Below are 27896 nucleotides of genomic sequence, written 5' to 3'. Positions count from 1 at the left end.
AGACGCCTAAAGCCCCGAACCATCCCTCCGCGTCCGCGACGTTTCCGAGGACAACACCTCCCAGCAGGCCCCGCGGCCCCACTCAACATCCGGCCAGAACACGTCTGCGTTTCCTGTGTGAGAGTGAGGCGTGGGCCAGGTTCCCGGGGAGGCTCATCTCCATTGCCCAGCGCTACAGCCACCCGCAACTCTGAGGCTCAGCTGGATGTTGAGAGTTGAGGGAGCAGCCGTTTCGGGTGGGCCCAGGCGAGGAGCTGACAGGAATCGGCGTGGGTCCCGCTCTGGACTACATTTCCCAGAGGGCCTGGTGGCCTGCCACTTTTCTCGCAGGAATTCGAACGTTTCGTCACTCCTGGCGGGACTCTTAGATCTGGGAGGTGAGATATTTTGGTCCCCGGGAGAACTGGCTCAGGTCTGCAAGTTCCCATCCGGGATGACTGGAAAGGGCTTAGTTGAGGATACCGAAGGCTGGTGGGGAGCTGGCGCCTTGGGCCCGTGTGGGCAGAGCTGCCTGAAAGGGGGAGGTTGTGTTTGGGAGGCCAAGGCGGGCGGATCACGAGGTCAAGAGATCGAGACCATCCTGGCCAACATGGTGACACCCCATCTCTACTAAAAATACAAAAATTAGCTGGGCTTGGTGGCGCGCGCCGGTAGTCCCAGATACTAGGAGGCTGAGGCAGGAGAATCACTTGAACCCGGGAGGCGGAGGTTGCTGTGAGCCGAGATCGCGCCACTGCACTCCAGCCTGGCGACAGAGCGAGACTCTGTCCCCACCCCTCCAAAAAAGAGGGGAGGCTGTGGAATTGTCTGGGAGATGATAACACTGCGGCTTATGTGCGGATATGGGATACCTGTCACTGGAGGGGTTGTGGCTGTGTGTACCCGTGGTGATGTGTGATTGTGACTGCGACAGTGTGGGGTGCCTACGATTGTGCAGCTGTAATTGTGTGTTTCCTATGGTGTGTATGTGATTGTAACTGTGTTGCCGTGTGTGGCTCCGTGTGTGCAGGTGAGACGTGCATGTCGCCTTGATTTAAGTGTGACTGTCCCTAACTGTATGTGGCATTCTGTGTATGAGTATGAGGTCCCGTCAACTGTGCGATTGTGACTCCAGAGCTCTGTCTCTAGGAAACCTCTCTGAGGTCTGGTGGTCAGATTCGAACCCTGGACAGCAGTGAACACAGCCTTTCCCCTGAGCCACTGGAATTGGACAGGATGCCCCATTCTACTGGGATCTCCATTCCCCATGTGTGGTGGGTAATGGGGCTGGGGAAGACCGCTTACTTGACTAATTTGGGTACCAAGAAAAACCTGGTGTCTCACAGTTACTCTTCCCTCTCCCAATTTTACCTTTCTCCAGGTGTCACCAAGAAGAGGCGGAAAGAATGCATGATGAACTTCTACAAGCAGTATCCAAGGTGTGTTGGGGTTTCTTCTTTTTCTTCTGAAAATTCTTGCTTAATAAAGGAATGTCATTTAATTCTAGGTCCCTATAATTTTCCCATCACAGAAAAGGATGGTTGCTCCACTTATGCTTGCTAAATTTTCTTCTCAAATATTTATTATGATTTAAAAATAAAAGGATGATTAGTTTAGAGATCTCAAAAATACAGCATTACCAGGAAAAAATAAAATTTGACCACTCAGATAACTAGTGTTAATATTTTAATGTGTTTTCATTATTGGTCAAGAACCAAATTTTGTTTCATTTGCCATTTGATGTTTACATTTTTACAAAAAAAGTGTCATAAATATGATCCCACGTCATCATTTTCAAATTCTCTAACATTGCTGTCAGTTGCCTGTCGATATTTTCTGCATGATCAAACATACTAGCTCCTTAGTTTTCTTTGGAGATGTCTTTCCTATAGTCCTCACTTCTTATGTTCCTAGATGCTGTTCTCTCAGTCTGCTGCTGGATGGTGTTCTAGGATTTGCCTTTTATAATTATACTGGCACTTTCATCACCATTTTCATGTTAGTTTTCCAGTGTCTTAATGTAGTACCTTTTCTTTTTCCTAATTTACTCCCTAGTTTTGATGGAACATGTAGCCCAGTAGCTTCCTAAGAAAAGCCACATTGGAAATACTTTTATCATTCCCTGCAGATTTCAAATTGTCTTGATTTAATCTTCATAGTGGCTTAGTAATCTGATTGGAGATAGAATTCTATTTCAGAATTTATTTTCCTTTATAATATTAAAGGAATTACTTGTTTTTTTTCTTGTTTCAAATGATGCTATTGAGAAGTCTATTGCCATTCTGATTCCTGAAAACTTATGTGATCTGGCTTTTCTTCCTAGAAGCTTTTAGAAACTTTCATTTTTTTTTTTTTTTTTTTTTTTTTTTTTTTGAGACTGAGTCTCGCTCTGTCACCCAGGCTGGAGTGCGGTGGCCGGATCTCAGCTCACTGCAAGCTCCGCCTCCCGGGTTCACGCCATTCTCCTGCCTCAGCCTCCGGAATAGCTGGGACTACAGGCGCCCGCCACCTTGCCCGGCTAGTTTTTTGTATTTTTTTTTAGTAGAGACAGGGTTTCACCGGGTTAGCCAGGATGGTCTTGATCTCCTGACCTCGTGATCCGCCCGTCTCGGCCTCCCAAAGTGCTGGGATTACAGGCTTGAGCCACCGCGCCCGGCCCGAAACTTTCATTTTTGTTTTGCCCTGATATTCTGAATTTTTACTCCAAGTATTATGAGATGTGTTTGAAAGCTCCTCCCATTTTCCTGTCTCTTGGGGCATAAAGGGAAAGTGGGGAGGGGGAAGAAACTCACTAATTGAACTGAATGCATGCTGTTTCCTATCACTGGAAAAGTCCAGCCTACTTGTACATCCCTTTGTACACAGGACATATATCTTCTGATATGATAGGATTCACCCCCTTTAATTTTGCTTACTCTGTCCTTTCTTGCCACCTCTACCACCATCTTTTTCTTTTCTCCTTCCATTGTGAAAGCATGTTTGTTGTTTCAGGGGTCAGTGATGTTCAGGGATGTGTCCATAGACTTCTCTCAAGAGGAATGGGAATGCCTGGACTCTGGTCAGATGAATTTATACAAAGAAGTAATGTTGGAGAATTTCAGCAACCTGGTTTCAGTGGGTAAGGATAACTATTCCCCAAAATTCAGAGTCTGCCCTTGTAAATGTCTCCTTTCTCCACTGTGAATTATTTACTTCATGTAACCAGCTGAATTTCTGCTCCCTCTTCCCTAAGGAATGGTTTGAGTTGAAATAGAATGGAAGAGTTGGAAGTGGGCAGCTCCAATGGGCTGCAGCTGAAGCTTCATCTTCTCCATCTTTCTCTGGTCCTTCTTGTAATGTCATCTCTTCTTTGATCACTAAGGGACTCAATCTGATTTCTGGGGAGCCCAGAGCATAACCATGTCCCATGTCTTTTCTTGTGAGCAGGACTTTCCAATTCTAAGCCAGCTGTGATCTCCTTATTGGAACAAGGAAAAGAGCCCTGGATGGTTGACAGAGAGCTGACTAGAGGCCTGTGTTCAGGTAAGTAAGAGATGATGGCTCAGGAGCAGGGCTATGAAGAGATATACTTCTGAGATGTTATCAGGAAGCTCCCTTTAAAGGCCCGAAGCCTCTTCCATATAAGGTATCCCACTTTTTTTTTCCTCATACTTTCTCCCTAGTCCAATATAGTAAGTACCTCCCTGGCTATAATTATGCTATAATTATTCTATCCACATTTTAGGTTTCATTCCTTCCTATGATACGCTATGTTTAGAATTGTATAACAGTAGACACTCCTACCCTAAGAAATAGATGTGTGTAAGTGCGTGTGTGTGTCTTTTTCTTTCCCTGTACTTGTTTTCATTTTCTCTACTTTCAGCTATTTAACGTCTTTGACCAGTTCATTCTGGATTTAATAGCTCATTCTTTCATTTATCAAACATTTGATTATTTCTTACTTTAAAAGAAATTGAAGGATAACATACACACATAAAACTACATGACTATGAGTGCATAGCATGGTGAAATTGAGAATGGTGAAACCACTACTAGGACAATAAGTGGAACATTACTAGCACCTCAGAACCCCTTCTCTGCCTCTTCCCAATCATCAGCCTCTTTTTCCTCTCCCAAAATAAATACCATCCTGATATTTAGCACCAGGGATTCGTTTTGCCTATTTCTGAACTTTATGTAGATGCAGTTGCACAGTATTTAGTCTTTTGCCTTTGGCTTTTTTTGCTCAACATGTTGTTTATGTGACATATCTATGGTGCTGCATATATCTGGTGTTAGTTCATTCTTACTGGCTATGTTGTATTTCACTCTATGAATATACACATATATTATTTATTTATTTATTTATTTTTTATTTTTTATTTTTTTTTTGAGACGGAGTCTCGCTCTGTCGCCCAGGCTGGAGTGCAGTGGCCAGATCTCAGCTCACTGCAAGCTCCGCCTCCCGGGTTCACGCCATTCTCCTGCCTCAGCCTCCCGAGTAGCTGGGACCACAGGCGCCGCCACCTCGCCCGGCTAATTTTTTGTGTTTTTAGTAGAGACGGGGTTTCGCCGTGTTAGCCAGGATGGTCTCGATCTCCTGACCTTGTGATCCGCCCGTCTCGGCCTCCCAAAGTGCTGGGATTACAGGCTTGAGCCACCGCGCCCGGCCTATTTATTTATTTATTTATTTTTTGAGATGGAGTCTTGCTCTGTTGCCCAGGCTGGAGTACAGTAGTGTGATCTCGGCTCATTGCAACCTCTGCCTCCTGGGTTCAAGCGATTCTTTTGCCTCAGCCCCCCGAGTAGCTGGGACTACAGGCCTGTGCCACCACGCCCAGCTAATTTTTTGTATTTTCAGTAAAGACAGGGTTTCAACATGTTGGCCAAGCTGGTGTCAAACTCCTAACCTCAGGTGATCCACCTGCCTCGGCCTCGCAAAGTGCTGGGATTACAGGCGTGAGCCACTGCGTCCTGCTTCATTCTATGAATATATTTTAAATTATGCTTTATATATTATTAATTACTATAAGTGACCTTTCTACTGTTGACAGCTGGTTTGTTTGCAGTTTTTAGCTATTACACATAATGCTGCTGTGAACGTTCCTGTGTATAACTTTTGGCAAATGTACGTACACATTTCTTTTAGGCATATACATAGGAGTGGAATTACTGAGCAATAGGATATATGTGTGTTCAACATTAGTAAAGATACCAATTTTCCAAAGTAGTTATACCAATTTGCAGTTCTAGTAGCAGTATGAAGGTTGCCATTGCTCTGTATTCTTACATTCTTACCAGTTGTTATTGCCAGGCCCTTTAATTTTAGTTATTCTGCTATGTGTGTTCTCTGACATGCCTGTTTAAGTTTCTTGGCTAAACTTAGTCGGTTGTCTATCTTTTTCCTGTTGCTTTCTTTTTTTTTTTTTTTTTTTTTTTTTGAGTTTGACAAATTTGTTGGTACTTTAGTAAAGACATTCATCTCAGTCATTTCTCTCTCCCAGCTTGACCTTAGGTTAATATTTCATTTGGGTCAAGAAAATAATACGTAGGAGAGGTATGTTATTTTAACAAACGGGAAAATGGACAAAAAATGGATAGTTTGCCTACATTAAAGTAAGTTAAATTCATGTATCTTGATATAATTAAATCATGTAAGAACTAAGAGTTCTATATACATTTCCATCGTTTTACTTGGGCTTATTCTAACCTTAAATGCTAGTGAACAAAATGTTAGGAATATACGCAGGCTGCTTCTCTGGAGTTATTACCAACTAAAAGACCTCAGCAAGCAGTTGCCACCAGTAAAACAATCTGAAGCTGCTTCCAAATATAATATTGTAGGAGTTTTCAAGGAAATTTTTATACTGTATGCTTCTTTTGTCTGTGACTATGCTTTTAAAGATGTGTTTAACTGTCACATTTTTTAAAAAGTTCATATACAATACAAAAATACAAAACAGACACCCTACAATACACAAATCTAACAAAGTACATGTGGTGAGATTCCAAAAAATGTTTGAAGATGCATTTTCTTTCCTTCAATTTCAGTATCTAAAATGTGCTTTTTCAGAGGCCGTTGGTCAATATGTACGCATTTAAAATAAACCATACAATTTTACTAGTAAGAAAGCCGATAGTTAAGTTCAATTCAAATTGGAGTTCACAAGTTAGTAATTTAAATCCTTAGACAAGGTTACAGAAAGTGCATCTTCTTATTTTCCATCTTCATACAATGTTTTTTTTTTTTTTGGTGTTTATACCTTTTAAAAACTAAAAACAGCCAAATATTTAAGCAATATGTAAATTTAAATTTTTGGTGGTGGTTTGTGTTTTAAAAGAAACAGCTTCCTTATGATTTGCCTCAAGTTCTGGTGGAAATGCTTAAAGGAACTAGCTAATAAACAAAAAACAAGAGAAGCACATTCAAAATACTGATTTACTTTGGTAGCAAATGGTTTTTCTTTGAAGACTAATGAAGATAGACAAGACCCATTAAGGTGAAGTGGACTATTTCAAATATTCAACAGTTTACATTTAAAAAAAAAAAAATTCTTTTAGGAGCTAAGCATCTGTATCCACTGATAGCAATGCAATACCTAGTTTATGATGACTTGAAACAAAACAAATGCCCATAAGGAAAAAAGCTGTATTTTATCTAAATTTATTTTCAGTGAATAGTTCAGTAACATTTTCCTCCCAATACAATACTCCCTCTCTTTATAAGGCTGTTCCTGGGAGCCAAACAAGTTTAGGTAATAAGGAGTTAAGAGAGTAACTGCTTGCAGTTTTAAATAGACAATAACTTTTTGCTTCCCTCTTAATGTGCTAATAGTTGTGTCTAAAAAAATATGCAATTCTTAAAAAGGTACCATTTCTGATTTCTTTATTATCTGTAACCTTTGGAAACTAATCACATGAAACTACAAAACTAGCAAATGTCTTGAAATCTGTATATAACACATAAATTACCTCTAATTTCAAACTCTCATTTATTAGTGTACCCCTCAATCTTTTAAAAAAATGAAAAAGAAAAAAAAAGCAGCTCCAAAGATAGTCTTATACCATTCTTTAAAAAAAGAAACTGTTCCTTTTAACTTTACACCTACCCCACACCCCAATTTCAAAACATCATTTAATTGTCTTGGTCATGGACATTTCCAAGATGAGATTTTATATTTCGCTCCCACAGCTTCTAGTTATCAGAAAACCCATGTTTTCCTTTACTGAAGGAGTTTGGTCCAGCTGATGCTGGTGTATCCCTTCCAATATTCTTCATCCTCATCTTTGCTTCTGGAGGCATTTCCTCTGGTTCACTATCTTCATCTTCATTAAAAGCTGCGGCTACTGAAAGAGTTTTTGGAGTAAGAGTTGGAACAGTTTCTTTAGGCTTACTTGATCCAAGTTTGATGGATATGGCTGATGCTTTCTTTGTCGTCTGACTACCTATGGCAAATCCAAACTTGGAAATCTTTGTAGGCTTTGTTGGGAGGTCGGCGGCTTCTTTTTCAGCTGATCGCTTCTCAGCGCTGCGAATGGAACTTTCCCCTCCGTTACTCCGGCGGCTCCAGCTCGCTGCAACTTTTCAGGCTTCTCCTCTCCTGCCTTCCCGTCCGCCATTTCCCCCCCCCCGTTGCTTTCAAAGAATTCTTTTTATATTCTATGTATCAGGCCTGTGTTTGGTTATACATGATGTAAATATCTCCCACCACTTTATATTTTGTCTTTTACTCTTTTAATGGTATCTTTTGATGAACAGAAGTTAATTAATTTTAATGTGGTCACAGTTACCTTTTTCTGTATAGTGTTGCTTTTTTGTGTCCTGGGTAGGAATCATTGCCTACCCTAAGGTCATGAAGATATTTCCTATGTTATATTCTAGTAGCTTTATTGTTTTACTTTTTCCATTTAGATCTACTTTTCTGAAGTTGGAATTTGTATGTGTTGTGAGGTAGGGGTCAAATTTCATTTTTTTTCCATGTGAATATCCAGTTGACTTCTTAGTGTTTATTGAGATGACTGTCCTTTTCCCATTCTCTATAGGACTACCTTTGTCATAAATCCTGTATTCCTATTTCTGTGAGTCTGTCTCTGAATTCTGTTCCTTTGGCTTATTTGTCTATCCTTGTGCCAATAGCACACTGTATTAATACTGTAGCATGTAATAAATCTTATCTGGTAGAGCAAGTTCTCCTACTGCTTCTTAGTCCTTTGCATTTTCATTGTAAATTCTAGAATTAGGCCAGGCACGGTGGCTCATGCCTGTAATTCCAGCACTTTGGGAGGCCGAGGTGGGTGGATCACCTGAGGTCAGGAGTTTGAGACCAGCCTGGGCAACATGGTGAAACCCCATCTTTACTAACAATATAAAAATTAGCCAGGCGTGGTGGCGGGCACCTGTAATCCCAGCTACTCAGGAGGCTGAGAGAGGAGAATCGCTTGAACCCGGGAGGCGGAGGTTGCAGGGAGCCGAGATCGCACCATTGCTCTCCAACCTGGGGGACAAGAGCAAATCTTGGTCTCAAAGAAAAAAAAAAGTTAGAATTAGCTTATATAGAGTCATTTGAAACTTAAAATGGCAAGTTATACTTTGCATGAGAATATTAATATCAGTTTATGGAGAATTAAGATTTTTAAATAGAAAGTCTTGTAAAAATGTTTGACTTTTTAATTTTGTACACTAGTCTGCTAGGTGCTGTACAGTTTAGAAAATAAGTAGGCTTATTAAGAAACTTGTTATCTAATGCAGGAGCTAGAACATTGCTGTAAATAATTTCTACAGAATAAGATTCATCAATGAGAAGATCAAACAGGAAGCTCAGAAGAAAGTTGTAAAACAGTCAAAAAATATGGAAGTGGAAATTCATCCAAGTAGAAGTTAATGGTTGGAGCCCTAGAAGTAGATGTTGTTACCTATAGAGTTAGCGTTGGAAATAGAAGATCCACGCCTCCCTTGAGAAAGAATTCTAGATTTAACGAAGCTCTAGGAACCTAGGAAGGAGTTTGTGAATCTTCACTTTTTCCCAGTTATCGGTTGATCTTAGCTGCTTTTAAGTATTTTATTTCTGTCTCGTAGCACTTTTCCTCCCTACCAACTTGCTAATTCACCCCCTTCTTAATCTTACCTTAACCTTGTACCTTTCTACTTGAAAGGTGGTCTCTCTTTATTCCTTTTTCATTTTAAAATAATTAATTTAATTTTCATTAAAGTAATATATTTACAGAGTTTGAAATCACAGTGTTATAAAGCTTATATTGAAAAACAGCAGCCCAGGCCAGGCGCAGTGGCTCACACCTGTAAACATAGCACTTGGGAGACTGAGGCAGGCGGATCACTTGAAGTCAGGAGTTTGAAACCAGCCTGGCCAAGGTGGCAAAACCCCATCTCTACTAAAAATAAAAAAATTAACTGGGCATAGTGGCAGGCGCCCGTAGTCCCAGCTACTTGGGAGGCTGAGGCAAGAGAATCGCTTGAACCCAGGAGGTGGAAGTTGCAGTGAGCTGAGATCATGCAGCTGCACTCCAGCCTGGGAAACAGAGTGAGACTCCATCTCAAAAAAAGAGAAAAAAGAAAAACAGCAGCCTGCTTTTTCATGTATACATTCCTACCCTGACTGCCCCGGTCCCTCTCATCAAAGACAATACATTTTCAACTCTTACTTTCATTCTTCTGATACCTAACTTCAATTTTTGCATAGTATGTTTGTTTTGTCATTTTGTGATACATCAAACTGTAAAAGTATTTCCTGATGTCTTGTTCTGATAGTTGAGGGCTGGTCTCTGGTAATCACCATATGTATCTTGACTATAGCAATATTCATAGTTTATATCCTGATTACACAAATGTTGTTATAACTTTCCTGTTACCTACTTAATGTGCATCCCCATTTGTGTTATGCCTTATGTTTATTTGTATTGTAGTTTGTACTTTCTATTTTGACATCTTTGCTTAATAATAGTCACTTAGGAATGTTTTTACATACTCTTCCCAAGTTCAAATACTGAATTGAAAATAAACCCATCAAAACTGAGATGTCTTTTTTATGTATCAGTTTTACATTTTGGAACAACTAGTTTTTTAAAGACAAAACTATTGTTATTATTTTTTTTTTTTTTTAGACAGAGTTTTACTCTTGTTGCCCAGGCTGGAGTGCAGTGGTACAATCTCAGCTCACTGCAACCTCTGCCTTCCAGGTTCAAGTGATTCTCCTGCCTCAGCCTCCCGAGTAGCTGGGATTACAGGCACCTGTCACCATGCCCGGCTAATTTTTTTATTTTTAGTAGAGACAGGGTTTCACTGTTGGCCAGGATGGTCTCGAATTCCTGACTTCAGGTGTTCCACCCGCCTTGGCCTCCCAAAGCGCTGGTTTTACAGGTGTGAGCCACCATGCCTGACCTGTAATTTCCTTGATAACAAAAGCATATCTATTACATTTCTGTTATGATTATTCCCAGATAGTCTCAGCTACTCAAATTATAATGTTTAATCACAGAAAAATGTGGGAGGTAGGTAATTTAGAACTGTGATACATAAACATTTTAACGGACTCCTAAGTTCATGTGATACCACTCCCCCAATAGCCACCCACGTTCCTTATAAGCCTTTATAAAAAGGACAGAAATGTCTTTTTGCACATTTGTGCCCTGCACATACCATAACTAAAGTTAGCCTTGACCCAAATACAAAACAAAAAAAACCCATGTATTTATTTACATTACCCAAAGGTATAGCCATCCTCTAACATAAAAAACAAGGCATACATATGAAATAATAATGGCATATATGTTAAAACTATTCTTGGGAATCAATGTTTTAATACCTTATGTTAGAAGTCATCCAGGTTTTCGAGGATTATCTATTAATTTTTCTTAATTCCATTGTCTTAAAGTTAACTAAAAATCTTGACTATTATTTTTTTTTTTTTTTTTTTTTTTTTTGAGACGGAGTCTCGCTCTGTCCTCCAGGCTGGAGTGCAGTGGCCGGATCTCAGCTCACTGCAAGCTCCGCCTCCCGGGTTCACGCCATTCTCCTGCCTCAGCCTCCCGAGTAGCTGGGACTACAGGCGCCCGCCACCTCCCCCGGCTAGTTTTTTGTATTTTTTAGTAGAGACGGGGTTTCACCGTGTTAGCCAGGATAGTCTCGATCTCCTGACCTGGTGATCCGCCCGTCTCGGCCTCCCAAAGTGCTGGGATTACAGGCTTGAGCCACCGCGCCCGGCCGACTATTATATTTAAACTGACACACTACAGAGCAACACAGTTACTTTTTTTTTCTTCTTCTTTTTTTTTTTTTTTTTTTTTGAGACAGAGATTTTCTCTGTCGCCCAGGCTGGAGTGCAATGGCGTGATCTCGGCTCACTGCAACCGCCGCCTCCCAGGTTCAAGCGATTTTCCCGTCCCAGCTTCCTGAGTAGCTGGGATTACAGGCATGCGCCACCATGCCCAGCTAATTTTTGTATTTTTAGTAGAGACGAGGTTTCACCATGTTGCCCAGGCTGGTCTCTAACTCCTGACCTCAAGTGATCCACCTGCCTCGGCCTCCCAAAGTGCTGGAATTATAGGCGTGAGCCTCCGCACCGATTTGGTTTAACACATAATTGTATAGTTTTTATTATTTTATTTTATTTTATTTTATTTTGAGACACAGTCTGGCTCTGTTGCCCAGGCTGGAGTGTAGTGGTGCATCTTGGCTCACTGCAACCTCCCACACACCCACCTCTCCCAGGCTCAAGTGACCCTCCCACCTCGGCGTCCCTAGTAGCTGGGACTACAGGTACACGGCACCATGACCGGCTAATTTTTGTATTTTTTGTGGAGATGGGATTTTGCCATGTTGCCCAGGCTGGTCTCGAACTCCTGAGCTCAAGTAATCCGCCTGCCTTGGCCTCCCAAAGTGCTGGGATTACAGGCGTGAGCCATAGCATCCAGCCTAGTTTTTATAATCTTAAAATTTACATTTTGCACTGATAAAATCAGGAGGAAGATATATAGTTATTTTTAAAACAGAATTATTAAGCCAGTCTTTTTAAAAATTTGTTTTTGAGCTAGCAGTTCTTGTGAGGTTGTGGCGTTATTTTTGCGGGGGAGGGGGGAATTTGTTTTGTTTGCAATTTTATAATTAGTTTATGTATTTGACGATCAGTGAGTGATTAGTTCTCATCCCATTGACTGTCTGTAGATTTTTGAAAGATGTAACAGGTACATAGGTAACCAAAGTATAGAGCTTATTTGGTGAATCGTCATCCCCATTACGTTTTCTGGACAACCTCACACGGATTCGTTATGGGACATTCCGAATTCGTTATGAGACATTCCGGATTCGTTATGGGACATTCCTGATTCCTTTGGTCCAGGCAGCTTTGTTGAGCCTGGTATCAATGCGCACATCTGGAGTTCCCGTCTCCCTCATGGCAAATTTCTGAATCTCTTTGAGTGCCCGAGGGCACACTTCTTGAAGCCCACTCCATGGATGCGCTTGTGCATATTGATGGTGTACTTTCGGGTCACCACCTTGTTCATTGCAGAACGGCCCTTTTTTCTTCTCGCCACCCTTCTTTGCGGGAACCATTCTGCCAGGTCCAAGTTGGAAAGGCTTGTTTTTTTGTTTAAGCCTAGCACATTCAAACTTTTAGAAGTTTTCTGTGACTATCTTTGCACTACAGTCACACACCTGAATAGCCCACAAAGCTGAAAATATTTGCTATCTTACTCTTTATAAAAAAGTTGCCTAACCCCTGCTGTCTATGAACCAGAGTAGCGCTCCTTTAATTTTTTTGTTTTATTTTCAGCTTTATTAAGGTATAATTCACATACCATACAGTTCACCCATATAAAATGTACAATTCAGTGACTTTTAATATAATAGAGTTGTATAAACATCACCATAATCAATTTTAGAACATTTTTATCACCTCAGAAAAACCCCTGTACACTCTAGCTGTTACTCCCACCCCTCTCCAGCCCCACGCAACCATGAGCTGATTTTCTCTATGGATTTGCCTATTCTGGACATTTCATATAAATGGAATTGTACAATATGTGGTCTTCTGCAAATTCCCTGTTTCATAACTTAATGCTCTTCAAGGCTTATCCATGTTGTAGCATGTATCAGTATTTCATTTCTTTTTATTGCCAAATACTATTCCATTTTATGGATATACCACATTTATCCATTGATCAGTTGACGGACATTTGGGTTTCCTCTTTTAGGCTATTTTGAATAATGTTGTATGAACATGTCTGTAAGTTTTTGTGTGGACATAAGCTTTCAGTTCTTTCAGGTTTCTACCCAGGAGTACAATTGCTGGGTCATATCATAACTCTGTGTTTAGCTATTTGAGGAACTGCTAGACTCTTTTCCAAAATGGCTACACCATTTTACATGCCCACCAGCAGTGTATGATGGTTCCAGTTTCTCCACATCATTTGCTAACACTTGTTATCTTTTTTTTTTTTTTTTTTAGACAGTCTTGCTCTGTTGCCCAGGCTAGGCAACAATGTCAGTTCACTGCAACCTCTACCTCCTGTGTTCAAGCAATTCTCTTGCCTCAGTCTCCTGAGTAGCTGGGATTATAGGCTTATGCTACCACATCCAGCTAATTTTTGTATTTTGGTAGAGACGATGTTTCACCATGTTGGCCAGGCAGGTCTTGAACTCCTGACTTCAAGTGATCCACCTGCCTCAGCCCTCCAAAGTGCTGGGATTACAGGAGCGAGCCACCACACCTGGTCTGTGTTTTTATTTATTTATTAATCTTTATTTTTAATTTTTTTGGTACACAGTAGGTATGTATATCTATGGGTTACATGAGATATTTTGATACAGGCATGCAATGCTCATATCAGAGGAAATGCGATATCCATCACCTCAAGCATTTATCCTTTGTGTTACAATCTAATTGTACTCTTAGTTTTTAGGTTTTTTTGTTTTGTTTTGTTTTGTTTTGTTTTGTTTTTTAAGATGGAGTCTCACTCTGTCACCCAGGCTGAAGTGCAGTGGTGTGATCTCTGCTCACTGCAACTTCTGCCTCCCAGGTACAAGTGATTCTCGTGCGTCAGCCTCCCAAGTAGCTGGGACTACAGGCATGTACCACCACACCCAGCTAATCTGTGTGTGTGTGTGTGTGTGTGTGTGTGTGTGTTTAGTAGAGATGGAGTTTTACCATGTTGGCCAGGCTGGTCTTGAACTCCTGACCTCAAGTGATCCACCCACCTCAGCCTCCCAAAATGCTGGGATTACAGACATGAGCCATCATGCCCGGCCTCTTTTAGTTATTTTTAAATGTTCAATTAAATTATTTTTGACTACAGTCACCCTGTTTTGCTAGCAAATACTGTTACTCTTTTTTATATGTGTTTAAACAATTTTTTTTTTGTATATGAATCTTTTTTAAAAATTATTGTATAAATTCTAGGTGTACAACATGAAGTTCTGATACACATACATATTGATATTACTGTAGTTAAGCAGGTCATATCAAATAACTATAATTTTTTTCTTTCTTTTTTTGTTTAGGGTAAGAGTACTTAAAACCTACTTTCCTGACAAATTTCTAGTATTACTAATTGTAGTCCTCCTGCTATACATTAGATTTCTCATGAGCTTTTTTTTCTAAGTTTTTATTGATACAAATTATACATATTTATGGAGTACAAGGGATAGATTGATGCATTCATACAATGTATAAGGATCAAACCAAGGTATTTAGATACCCATCACTCTGAATATTTATCAATTGTTTTTTATATATATATATGTATTTTTTTATTTTACTAATAGAATGTGTGCGGTGTCATTTTTTTTGTGTATGTGAGAGAGTTTCACTGTTAGCCAGACTGGAGTACAGTGTCATGAGAACAGCTCACTGCATCCTTGAACTCCCAGGCTCAAGGGATTCTACCACCTCAGCCTCCTAAGTAGCTAAGACTGTAGGTGCATGCCACTATACCTAGCTAACTTTAAAATTGTTTATAGAGATGGGGGTCTCCCTGTGTTCCCCAGGCTGGTCTCAAACTCCTGGCCTCAAGTGATCCTCCTGACTTGGCCTCCCAATGTGCTGGGATTACAGTTATGAGCCACTGTGGCCCTGCTATTAAGTTTTTTTGGTTCCTTGTGAATTGTGGATATTAGTCCCTTCTCAGGTGAAGAGTTTGCAAATATTTTCTGCCATTCTACAGGTCTCTTCACTCCGTTGATTGTTTCCTTTGCTGTGCAGAAGCATTTTAGTTCAATATAGTCCAATTTGTCTTTTTTTTTGTTGTTTGCCCCTTATTGAAAATATCTTTAAGGTCTTATCTAAAATATATTTGCATATTCTTCTGAAGTGTTTCCCCTATGTTTTCCTCTAGTAGTTTTATAGTTTGGGGTCTTATAGTTAAGTACTTAATTCATTTTGAGTTTATTTTTGTATATGGTGAGAGATACAGTCTAGTTTCATTCTTCACTCTATGGATATCGAGTTTTCCCAGCACCATTTATTGAACAGGGTGTCCTTTTCCCAATGTCTGTTCTTGGCACCTTTGTCAACCATCAGTTGACTATAAATACATGGATTTATTTGTGGGTTCTCTCTTCTGTTCCTTTGGTCTTTGAGTCTGTTTTTATGACAGGACCCTGTTTATGAAAGTACCCTTTATTATGCTGTTTTGGTTATTACAGCCTTGTAGTATATTTTGAAGTTCGATTCTTCCACTTTTGTTCTTTTGCTACAGATTGCATTGGCTATTTGGCATCTTTTATGATTCCCTACAAATTTTAGGATTTTTTTTTGTTTTTGCTGTTCATGTAAAAACTGACTGGTATTTCAGTAGGTATTGCATTGAATCTGTAGATTGCTTTGGGAAATATGTTCATTTTAACAATAGTTCTTCCAGTGCATGAGTATGTAAATATCTTTTTATTTGTTTGTGTTGTCTTCAATTTCTTTCATCTGTGTTTTGTAGTTTTCCTTGTAGAGGTCTTTCACTTCATGGTTAAATTTGTTTCTAGGTTGTTTTTTGTAGCTATTATATTAATAAATGGGATTGTTTTCTTGATTTGTTTTTCAGCTAATTCATTATTGTGGATGTATAGAAATCCTTTTTTTGTTTTTGTTTTTGTTTTTTTGAGACAGAGTTTTGCTCTGTCTCCCAGGCTGGAGTGCAATGGCATGATCTCAGCTCTCTGCAGCCTCCGCCTCCTGGGTTCAAGCAGTTCTGCCTCAGCCTCCTGAGTAGGTGGGACCACAGGTGCCTGCCACCACACCTGGCCAATTTTTGTATTTTTAGTCAAGACAAGTTTCACCATGTTGGCCAGGCTGGTCTCAAACTCGTGACCTCAAGTGATCCACCCACCTCGGCCTCCTGAAGTGCTGGGATTATTGGCGTGAGCCACCATCCCCAGCCTACTACTTGTTTTTGTATATTGATTTTGTATCTTGCAACTTTACTGATTTCATTGATCAGTTCCAAGAATTTTTGGTAGCATCTTTAGGTTTTTATATATATGTAAGATCATGTCATCCGTAAAGGGACAGTTTTACTTTCTATTATCCAGTCTGGATGCGTTTTATTTCTTTCTCTTGCCTAATTGCTCTGGATAGGACTTCCAGTACTATATTGAATAGCAGTGGTGAATGTGGGCTTCTTTGTCTTGTTCCAGTTCTTAGAGGAAAGGCTTTCGGCTTTTCCCCATTCAGTATGGTGTTAGCTGTAGATTTGTCATATATGGTCTTTATTATGTTAAGGTATGTTTTTTAATGCCTGATTGTTGAGAGGTTTTTATAATGAAGAGATGTTAAACTTTAGCAGATGCTTTCTCTGCATCTATTGAGCTGATCATATGGTTTTTGTCCCTCATCCTGTTGATCTGATACATCATGTTATTGATTTGCTTATGTTGAACCATCCTTGCACTTTTCAGGAAAAATCTCACTTAATCGTTGTATATTATCTTTTTGTTGTATTATTGGATTTTGTTTGCTAGTATTTCATTGAGGGGTTTTGGGTCTATGTTCATGAGGGATATCAAATCTTTTTTGTTGTTGTCGTCATGTCCCTCTCTGGTTTTGGTATCAGGGTAATGCTGGCCTTGTGGAATAAATTAGGAAGAATTCACTCCTCTTCCATTTTTTGGAATAGTTTGAGAAAAATTTAGGTTAGTTATTTGTAATTTTGGTAGGATTCAGCAGTAAAGCCATTTAGTCTTGGGCTTTTCTTTGTTGGGAGACATTTTACTACTGCTTCAATCTCGTGACTTGTTATTAGTCTGCTCAAGTTCTTCTCTGTTTCTTCCTGGTTCAATCTTGGTAGGTTTTCATGTATCCAGAATTTTTCTGTTTCCTCTAGGTTATCTGATTTGTTAGCATATAGTTGCTTGTAGTAGTCTTTGATGATCTTTAATTTCTTAATTGACCCAGTGGGCATGCATGAGCAAGCACATTGTTTAATTTCCATGTATTTGTGTGGTTTACAAAGTTTTTATTATTGATTTCTAGTTTTATTCTAGTGTAGTCTGAGAAGATACTTGATATGATTTTGATTTTTAAAAATTAGTTATAACTTGTCTTATGGCCTAACATATGGTCTCTTCCTGGAGGATGTTCCATGTGCTGATAGGAAAAATGTGTATTCTGCAGCTGTTGGATAAAATGTTCAGTTAGTGTCTGGTAGGTCCATTTGGTCTAATGTCCAGTTTAAATCCAAAGCTGTTGATTTTCTATCTAGACGAACTGTCTAATGCTGAGAGTGGGATGTGGAAGTCCCGTACTATTATTTTATGGGAGTCTATCTTTTTTTGTTGTTTTATTGAGACAGAGTCTCGCACTGTCGCCCAGGCTGGAGTGCAGTGGCACAATATTGGCTCACTGCAACCTCTGCCTCCCAGGTTCAAGCAGTTCTCCTGCCTCAGCCTACTGAGTAGCTTGGATTACAGGTGCATGCCACCATGCCCAGATAATTTTTTTTTTTTTTTTTTTTTTTTTTTTGAGACAGAGTCTTGCTCTGTCACCCAGGCTGGAGTGCAGTGGTGCAATCCCAGCTCACTTCAGGCTCCATCTCCCAGGTTCACGCCATTTTCCTGCCTCAGCCTCCCAAGTAGCTAGGACTACAGGTACCCACCACCACGCCTCGCTAATTTTTTGTATTTTTAGTAGAGATGAGGTTTTACCATGTTAGCTAGGATGGTCTTGATCTCCTGACCTCTTGATCCACCTGCCTCGGCCTCCCAAAGTGCTGGGATTACAGGCATGAGCCACCACGCCTGGCCACACCCAGCTTATTTTTGTATTTTTAGTAGAGACAGGGTTTCACCATGTTTGAAAGGCTGGTCTTGAACTCCTGACCTCAAGTGATCCTCCTGCCTCAGCCTCCCAAAGTTGGGATTACAGGCATGAGCCACCACACCCAGCCCTATCTCTCTTTTTCGATCTAATAATATTTGCTTATATATCTGGGTGCTGCAGTGTTGGGTGCCTATAAATTTAGAATTTTATATCTTCTGGCTGAATTGATCCCTATATCATTCTATAAAGACCTTCTTTGCCTCTTCTGCAGTTTTTTACTTAATATCTGTTTTATTTAAGTACGGCTACTCTCACTTGCTTTTGGTTTCTGTTTGTGTGCCGTATTTTCTTTTTTCATCCCTTCACTTTCTGTCTGTGATTTTATAGATAAAGTGAGTTTCTCACAGTCAGTATATAGGTGAGTCATATTTATTTTATCCATTCAACCAGACTGTATCTTTTAAGTGGGGGATTTGGCTGTTTACATTCAAAGTTATTATTAATAGGTGAGGATTTATTCCTAATCTGTTAATTTTTTGTATGGTTGTTTTATATCCTTTTTCTTTTCTCTTATCATTTGGTTTGGTGGTTTTATGTAATGGTTACATCTGAGTCCTTTCTCTTTCCATTGGTATATCTGCTCTACCAGTGAGCTTATTTTCATTTGTTTAATGATGGTAGATATGTCTTTCACTTCCAGATGTAGGACACCCTTTGCCATTTTTGATAGGGTCACCCTAGTTGTGACAAATTTTCTCTGTTTTTGCTTCTCTGGGAAAAACTTTCTCCTTCATTTTTGAAGGATGGCTTTGCTAGGTATAGTATTCTTGGCTGACAGTGCTTTTTCTTTTAGCACTTTGAATATCTCATCCCATTCTTGCCTGGCATGGAAGGTTTCTGCCAAGGTATCTGCTACTAGTCTGATGAGGGTTCTCTTATATGTGACTTGATGCCTGAGGGTTCCCTTATATGTGACTTCATGCTTTTCTCTTGCTTTTTTTAGAATTCTCTTTGTCTTTGACTTTTGACAGTTTGACTGTAATGGACCTTAGAAGACCTTTTTGGATTGAATCTATTTGGGCATCATTGAGCCTTCTGTATCAGGATGTCTGTATTGCTTACAAGACTTGGAAAGTTTTCAGTTATTATTTTGTTAAATAGGTTTTTATGCCTTTGCCCATCTCTTCTCCTTCTAGAATACCCAAAATTTGAATATTTGGTTGCTTTATGATGTCCCATATGTCACCTAAGCTTTCTTCAGTTTTAAAAATTACTTATTATTTTTTACTTTTGTCTTCCTGGATTACTTTTAAAAACCTGTCTTCAAGTTCAGAAATTCTTTCTTCTGCTTGATCTAGTCTATTGTTGAAGCTCTCAATTGTGTTTATTTCATTAATTGAAATTTGTCAGCTTCAGGACTTCTGTTTGGTTCTTTTTCTTGATATCTATCTGCTGAATTTCTCATTCAGATCATGAATTGTTTTTCTGGTTCTTTTGGTATTTATCCATGTTCTATTGGGTCCCACTGAGCTTCTTTAATATCATTATTTTGAATTCTTTTCCAGGTACTTGATAGATTTATTGTTTGTTGGAATCTGTTGCTGGAGAATTAATTGTGTTACTTTGGAGATGTCATGGTTCCATGCTTTCTCATGTTTCTTTTATCCTTATATTGATATCTATGTATTTCTTGTTCTGGTCATTTTTTCCAATTTTATGGATTTGTTTTCATAAGGAAAACCTTTTTCCTGTACATGTATTTATAGTGTTGGTTGGGTAGGTTGTTTTGGCTTTGTTCTAGGTGGATGCAGTGGTATAATCTCCATATGATTTCTTTGGCTGCAATCAGTGGCAGCAGTGTCTGTGAGTTCCTCAGTGACTTAGGGTTTGGTTGTTAGTGGAAGCTGTGATGAGGCTTTTCTGGGATAGGGATGCCAGCTATGCTGGTCTGTAGGCCCCAGTGGTGTTGGTGATAGCCTGGGCATGCTGGATCATGGGGCCCAAGGTGGTGTATTCAGACACTTGGTAGCTGCTCCATGAAGGTTGATCCCTGGGCCTCCAGATTGCTTGCTCAGGTGCTGGCAGTAGCAGCAGTGGGCCAGGAAGGAAGGCAGGTCCTTGGGCTCCTTGTTGGCATGTATGGCATTGATTATGACAATAACATTAGTTAGCCAACTCTTTGGGCTTTGAAGCAACATATGCAGGCACCAGCAGTGGTAATGGCAAGCTGAATGGGCCAGTCTCTGTTCCTCTAGGTGGTGTGTACATTTTGATGCTTGCAGTGGTGTTGGCAGCAGGCTAGGCTGGCCTGTCCTCGGGTCACTGGCAGGGGTGTATGGATGCTAGTGATGGTGGGTGGGCTGAGTCAATCCCTGGGCTCCCAAACGATAGATGGTGGGCACTGGCAGGCTAAGAAAGCCCATAATTAGGCCCCCAGAAGACATGTTCAGGCATTGGTGGGAGTGTGAGGAGTGAATTCATCCCCACACCCCTGGACATTGCATATAGGCAGTGGCAGGGGCAGTACCAGGCATGGAAACCCTGTCTTCTCACCCTCCGAGTGGTGCATGTGGATTCAGGCTATGGTGGGTAGGGTAAGTCAATTCCCATGCCCCCAGACAGCATGCTCGGACCTTGGTGGCACATTGGCTCTGCCTTTCCTCATTTGCGGGGATGGTTGGTGCATGTGGGCACCAGCAATGGCCAGTAAGGTCAGTCGATTCCCAAACCCTCAGATGATGTGCGGAGGCAGCAGCTTTGGTGGTCCAGGTAGGCTTGATGTTAGGCCCTTTGATGCTGCCCAGCACTAGTCTTAAGGCCCCTGAAGGCACTTGCAGATGCATAGGGATCCAGCTGCTTGGAAGTAGTGGTGTTCCTGTAAGTGGCAGTGGCCCCAGGCAGGTGACTCTCAGGCTCTGGGGAGCACACACTTCAGCTCCCGCTGTCCCAAAGGCAGCTTCCAACTCTTTTGTACTGCTCATTCCCCAGGGTGTAGGACTCTGAGTGCTGGACTGGAGTACTGGGGACCTAGCCACACCAATGGTTCTAGCCATCATTGCAGTGCTGTAACCCTCTACATGGACATGGGGAGAAGCCAGCAGAGCTCCATGGATGTAGAGATGGAAGAACTGTTGAGTCCCTGGGCAGGATGTAGTCTGGTGGGAGCTGGGCTCCCAAAATGACACCATGCTGCAGTTGCTTGGGTTTGGGGAGGGACCCAGCATGAACTCTCTATCTAGAACAGTATTGTGTAGACACTGGGCAGCTCCCTTTACTAGTCTTAGGGCCATGAGGGCTGAGGGGCTGTTTTGTGGCTAGGATTGCAGGAGTCCACAGTGGGAATGTGGTCTCCCTTACCTTTCCCCTGGGCTCCAAGCTGATCCTGGCCAGGCCAACTGCTTTGCTTCTCTCTTTGTGCCTCAGAGGTTCCCTGTTACTTCCCTGCTGAATTCCAGTGCTCTGTCATAGATGCTCAGTTTGGTGTGTGATTATCTACTCGCTGTTTTGGTCCTTCTTTGTGGAGGAGGTAAATGCTGGGTGCCTCTAGTCATCCATCTTGTAACTCCACTCTAAAAATGTATTCTTGAGAACAATAAATCTACACTCATTTATTGCCTCAGTAATTCTTTAGGTAGTTTGCCAGGAGCTGAGTATATATTAGTGAAAACATAAAACATTTCTTGATTTTGTTGGATCTATGCAGATTATATAATATTACAAATAATAAGCGCTATTAATAAGAAATAGCAGGAAGATCTGAGGCCTAATAACAGGAAGACCATAATTTAGACTGAAGATCAGTTATGGCCTTCTAGAGATATGCTGTTTGAGCAGAGGCTCAAATGATGAGCAGCAATTAGCAGGGCCAACAATGGTGATAGGATGAGGGGTATGCCAGGTAAAGGGGAGATGTGTGTGGAAAGGCCCTGAGAGGCAGGGAGAACTTGATGTGCTTGACGGACTGAGGCTTCTTGAGCAAGTGGAAGTGGAGTATAACACAAGGTTGAAGAGGTAGGTAAGAGCCTCATTATTGGAGTCTTCTTGGTAATTACCAAGGAGTTTAGATTTTCAGTAGGGCAAAGCGAGACAAAATACCACACCAGTTGCTGAATGGATTAGAGGGTGCTGGGACATACTGGGGAGACCATTAGGAGATTCCTATAGTGGTCTAGGAAAGAGGGGATTCAATAATTAAAAAAGGACAACTTTAAGAGATTTTTAGGGACTCACCCAGACTAAGTTTGGCCAATGATCATGTGGAGGGAGGACTTGAGATAGTCTAGCTGGCTTTATTTTGATGTCTTCAAGCCACTTCATTTGCTCAGTATCTGTTTTTGCTATGGCATTCTTTCATAATAATAGCTACCAATACTGACTGCTTACTTTACATCAGATTATTTACATACATTATTCTTCATCTTTTTAGCAATCATGAGTTAAGTGTCATTCCCATTTCAATAAACAAGGAACAGAGGGCTCAGAGGTTAAGTAATTGCCTTAAAGCATAGAACTGGGGCTCACAGTTTATATGTTGACATGGACTTCCTTTCTTCTCATAGAGTACATTTCATCCTGTCTTAACTCTCTTGTGTCTCAAACTTGAGCTGTCTTCCTTCTCAGTCACTGCTATGACTTGAATGATTCATTTCTTTCTCCCAAGGTCAACATCACAGAATTCCAGAGCAAATTATTTTCAGTGAGTCCCTAACCCATATCATGCTTTATGCACAGAAGAGATTTACCTGTCTACTCTTCCCACCAGTTGTGTTCAGCATATTACATTTGTTGGAGGCTAGTGATTTGCCAGTATACCCTTGCACAGTCACTGAACTCCACCCACCCCTGCCATTTAAGCCTTTCAACACATTTATTATTCTTTTTTTTTTTTTTTTTGAGGCGGAGTCTCGCTCTGTCGCCCAGGCTGGAGTGCAGTGGCGCGATCTCGGCTCACTGCAAGCTCCGCCTCCCGGGTTCCCGCCATTCTCCTGCCTCAGCCTCCCGAGTAGCTGGGACTACAGGTGCCACCACCACGCCTGGCTAATTTTTTTTTTTTTGTATTTTTAGTGGAGACGGGGTTTCATTGTGTTAGCCAGGATGGTCTCGATCTCCTGACCTCGTGATCCGCCCGTCTCGGCCTCCCAAAGTGCTGGGATTACAGGCTTGAGCCACCGCGCCCGGCCACATTTATTATTCTTAATAGTCCTTTGATGAGGTCTGACAATTATCTACAAATTGCAAAACATACAGTATCATGCTCTGTGTATGTGACTATATGTTTATACATGTATATATAATTAGAATCTCTTACTCACAGTGCATGCCCTGGAGCAGAGGCGGCATCCTGCTGGCCTGTCCTCCTCCATGGCCCTCCAGCTGAACCCCTGCCAGGCCATGCTAATGGCCTTGCAGTTGGAGCGCCACGAGCTGTATGATGAGGAGACACAGAGCTGGGTCTCAGGCAGCGTCTGTAGGAGATCTGGGATGGGGGCAAATAAAAATAAAAATAAAAAATTTGAATCTCTCTATAATATGGAAGATGGTGCTGAACACTGTGTATTCACCAAGGCTTAAGGTGACTGTGGTTCAGACCAAAATTTGAGGATCATAGAGGTCATCTACTTTCCAAATCCATATCCTCAGCTTCTTTTATTACCTCTCCTAACGTCTATGCTTTTCTTGTCAATTTTACAGATTGCCTAGCCACCTTTGAAAACTAAATGTGTAATTTTTCAGATATTCTTTTCAGTTTAATCCTCCCATTTCATTTTTAGAAGTTTTAACTCGCTCAGAATAGGAAAATGTATTTGCCTTTGTATTTTCTTTCAGATCTGGAATCAATGTGTGAGACCAAGATATTATCTCTAAAGAAGAGACATTTCAGTCAAGTAATACTTACCCATGAAGACATAACTACTTTTATTCAGCCCACATTTCTTACTCAACCTCAAAAAACTATGAGTGAAGAGAAACCATGGGAATGTAAGATATGTGGAAAGACTTTTAATCAGAAATCACAATTTATTCAACATCAGAGAATTCATTTTGATGAAAAACCTTATGAATCTAAGGAGTGTGGGAAGTCCTTTAGTGGTGGCTTACTCGTTACTCGACATCAGAGGATTCACACTGGTAAAAAACCCTATGAATGTAAGGAATGTGGCAAGGCTTTTAGTTGTAGTTCATATTTTTCTCAACATCAGAGGATTCACACTGGTGAGAAACCCTATGAATGTAAGGAATGCGGAAAAGCCTTTAAGTATTGCTCAAACCTTAATGATCATCAGAGAATTCACACTGGTGAGAAACCCTATGAATGCAAAGTATGTGGAAAAGCCTTTACTAAAAGTTCACAACTTTTTCTACATCTGAGAATTCATACTGGTGAGAAACCTTATGAATGTAAAGAATGTGGGAAAGCCTTTACTCAACACTCAAGGCTTATTCAGCATCAGAGAATGCATACTGGTGAGAAACCTTATGAATGTAAGCAGTGTGGGAAGGCCTTTAATAGTGCCTCAACACTTACTAACCATCACAGAATTCATGCTGGGCAGAAGCTCTATGAATGTGAAGAATGTAGAAGGGCCTTTATTCAGAGCTCAGAACTTATTCAACATCAGAGAATCCATACAGATGAAAAACCATATGAATGTAATGAATGTGGGAAGGCCTTTAATAAAGGCTCAAACCTTACTCGACATCAGAGAATTCACACTGGTGAAAAGCCCTATGACTGTAAGGAATGTGGAAAGGCTTTTGGTAGTCGCTCTGACCTCATTCGCCATGAGGGAATTCATACTGGTTGAATGACAGAAAGCAAAGTAAGACTGTTTTGTTAACCTTTATAATATTTTTTTTAAAAAACAGGTAATGAGAACAAATTAGGATACACATTATCAAAGGCTCTCCTACATAATAGTTTTTAAAGGATACAATAACAAAGTACCAAGTACCAAAAACTTGGTGACTTAAAACAAGATAAATTTATTCTCTTACAGTTTAGAGCCTGGAAATCTAAAATCAAGGGTGCTGACAGTTTGGGTTCCTTCTGAGGTCTCTGAGTGAGGATCTGTCCTATGCCTTTTTCTTAACCTCTGTTAACAGCTGGCAGTCCTTGGCATTCCTTGGCTTTTACATACATCATTCCAATGTCTGCCTCCATCTTCACATTGCATTCTCCCTGTGTATCTCTGTGTATGTCTTTTCTTTTATTTGGACACCAGTCAGGTTAGATTGGGGTTACCTGGTAACCTCATCTTAACTTGATTACATCTGTCAAGACCCTATTTCCCAGTAAGGTCACATTTACTGGTACCAGGGGTTAGGTCTTCAGCATATCTTTTTAGGGGACACAGTTCAACCCATAATACCCTGTTAGAATGATTTTGTCTAATATATTTGTAATTTCCTCTTACATATAAATTGTTAGTCAAATATATTTTATTTTTATTTTATTTTATTATACTTTATTTTGAGACAGAGTCTCGCTCTGTTGCCCAGGCTGGAGTGCAGTTGCGCAATCTCAGTTCACTGCAACCTCCGGCTCCTGAGTTCAAGTGATTCTCGTGCCTCAGCCTTCCAAGTAGCTGGGATTACAGGCATGTGCCACCATGCCTGGCTAATTTTTTTTTTTTTGTATTGTTAGTAGAGACAGGGTTTCACCATGTTGGCCAGGCTGGTCATGAACTTCTGACCTCAACGGATCTGCCCGCCTCGGCCTCCCAAAGTGCTGGGATTACAGACGTGAGCCACCACGATGGCCAAAACAGACTTTATACCAACAAAAATTAAAAAGGACAAAGAAGGCCATTTATCATGATAAAGGATAAATTCAACAAGAAGATAAAACATTCCTAAATATGTATGCACCCAACATTGCAACACCCAGATCCATAATACAAATACTACTAGACCTAAGGAAAGAGATAGACAGCAATACAACAATAGCAGGGGACTTCAGCACTCCATTGACAGCACTAGACAGATCACTGGGACAGAAATCAACAAAGAAACTTTGGACTTAAATTGGACTCTAGACCAAACGAACCTAACAGACATCTGAAGAACATTCTACCCAACAATCACAGAATGTATACTCTTCTCTTCTGTGCACGGAACATTCTCAAAAACAAGTCATATGCTGGACCACAAAGCAAGTATCAATAAATTAAAAAAAACCAAAATCATATCTAATATCTTCTCTGACCACAATGGAATAAAAGTAGATATCAATACCAAGAGGAACTCTCAAAACTATATAGTTACATGGAATTTAAACAGCTTCCTCCTGAATGATTGTTGGGTCAATGATGAAACTAAGGTGGAAACTTAAAATTTTTTGAAATAAATGAAAATAGAGACACAACACACGAAAACATCTGAGATATAGCAAAAGCAGTGCTAAGAGAGGATTTTATAGCATTAAATGCCTACACCAAAAAGATAGGAAAATCTCAAATGAATAGCCTAACGTCACATTTCAAGGAACTAGAAAAAAAAAAAAAAAACCCAACTCAAAGCTAGCAGAAGAAAAGCAATAACAAATATCAGAGCAGGCGAAAATGAGACTGAGAACAAAAGAATGCAAAAGATCAATAAAAGAAAAAGTTGCTTCTTTGCAGAGGTAAAACTGACACCACTGGCTAGATTAACCAAGAAAAAAAGAAGGTTCAAATAAATACAATCAGAAATAATAAGGTGACATTATAACTGATAACATAGACATATAAAAAATCAGCAGACTATATGCACATATTAGAAAACCTAGAGGAAGTGGATAAATTCCTGGAAACACATAACCTTCCAAGATTGAACCAGGGAGAACTAGGAATCCTCAACAAACTACTAATGAGTATTGAAATTGAATCAGTAATAGAAAAAATCTTGCAACAACAAAAAGCCCAGGACGAGACAGATTCACAGCTGAATTCTACTAGACAGGCAAGGAAGAACTAGTACCAGCACTATTGAAACTATTCCAAAAATTATAGGAGGGAATCCTCCCTAACTCATTTTGCAAAGCCAGTGTCATCCTGGTACTGAAGCCAAGCAAGGGTAAAACACACAAAATAACTACAAGCCAATATCCCTGATGAACATAGACATCAAAACCTTCAGCAAAATACTAGCAAACCAAATCAAACTATGTAAAAAAGATAATAACAGCACAGTCGAGTGGATTTTATTCCAGGGGTGTAAGGATGGCTCAACATATGCAACTCAATGCATGATTCATCACATAAACAGAATTAAAAAACAAGCCAGGCATGGTGGCTCACGCCTGTAATCCCAGCACTTCATGAGGCCAAGGTGGGCAGATCACCTGAGGTCAGGAGTTTGAGACCAGCCTGGCTGACATGATGAAACCCCGTCTCTACTAAAAATAGAAAAACTGGCTGGGCGTGGTGGCGGGCGCCTGTAGTCCCAGCTACTTGGGAGGCTGAGGTAGGAGAATTGCTTGAACCTGAGAAGCGGAGGTTGCAGTGAGCTGAGATGGTGCCATTGCACTCTAGCCTGGGCAACAGAGCAAATTGCTTGACGTGGGAGGTGGAGGTTGCAGTGAGCCGAGATTATGCCCTTGCCCTCCAGCCAGGGGGCAATAGAGCGAGACTCCATCTCAAAGAAAACAACAACAACAAAAAAACCTATTGAGTACAATGTACGTTATTTAGGTAATGG

The 27896-nt window shown here is 40.5% G+C and overlaps 2 protein-coding genes and 1 pseudogene across 6 annotated transcripts in view; 1 reads left to right on the top strand and 2 right to left on the bottom strand.

Moving 5' to 3' along the window:
• Positions 1-27896, bottom strand: part of ZNF568 (zinc finger protein 568) — a 72869-nt gene that overhangs the window by 32309 nt on the left and 12664 nt on the right. Inside the window, exon 2 of one of the 2 annotated variants that reach the window (XM_050768997.1) lies at positions 23531-23694. The gene's annotated coding sequence lies outside the window, so the exon portion shown is untranslated. Of the gene's footprint in view, positions 1-23530; positions 23892-27896 lie in introns of those variants that run through there. The other variant, XM_050768998.1, reaches the window with a different exon arrangement.
• ZNF829 (zinc finger protein 829) lies at positions 52-26762 on the top strand. Of its 4 annotated transcripts, none has more exons than XM_050769191.1 (6): positions 52-377; positions 1129-1253; positions 1361-1418; positions 2971-3097; positions 3406-3501; positions 24045-26762. In XM_050769191.1, exons 2-6 carry the CDS (start codon positions 1216-1218, stop codon positions 25022-25024), a joined length of 1299 nt encoding a protein of 432 aa, XP_050625148.1. In that variant the 5' UTR covers positions 52-377; positions 1129-1215; the 3' UTR covers positions 25025-26762. The 4 variants fall into 4 exon arrangements, with proteins under 4 accessions (XP_050625148.1, XP_050625151.1, XP_050625152.1 ...); XM_050769195.1 differs by lacking the exon at positions 52-377 and adding an exon at positions 434-592; XM_050769194.1 differs by lacking the exon at positions 1129-1253.
• LOC126942108 (PEST proteolytic signal-containing nuclear protein-like) lies at positions 7014-7582 on the bottom strand (annotated as a pseudogene).

The sequence above is a fragment of the Macaca thibetana genome, chromosome 19 (assembly GCF_024542745.1).
Source record: "Macaca thibetana thibetana isolate TM-01 chromosome 19, ASM2454274v1, whole genome shotgun sequence".
Taxonomy (NCBI): Eukaryota; Metazoa; Chordata; class Mammalia; order Primates; family Cercopithecidae; genus Macaca; species Macaca thibetana.
The sequence above is the reverse complement of the archived record's forward strand: the minus strand, read 5'-3'. Positions and strand labels throughout refer to the sequence as shown.

Coding starts and splice junctions, on each gene's coding strand:
- ZNF829 (XM_050769195.1), top strand. CDS start 434: ATGACTGGAAAGGGCTTAGTTGAGGATACCGAAGGCTGGTGGGGAGCT. Junction 1,419..2,970: donor TTCTACAAGCAGTATCCAAG/GTGTGTTGGGGT, acceptor TTGTTGTTTCAG/GGGTCAGTGATGTTCAGGGA. Junction 3,502..24,044: donor GACTAGAGGCCTGTGTTCAG/GTAAGTAAGAGA, acceptor ATTTTCTTTCAG/ATCTGGAATCAATGTGTGAG.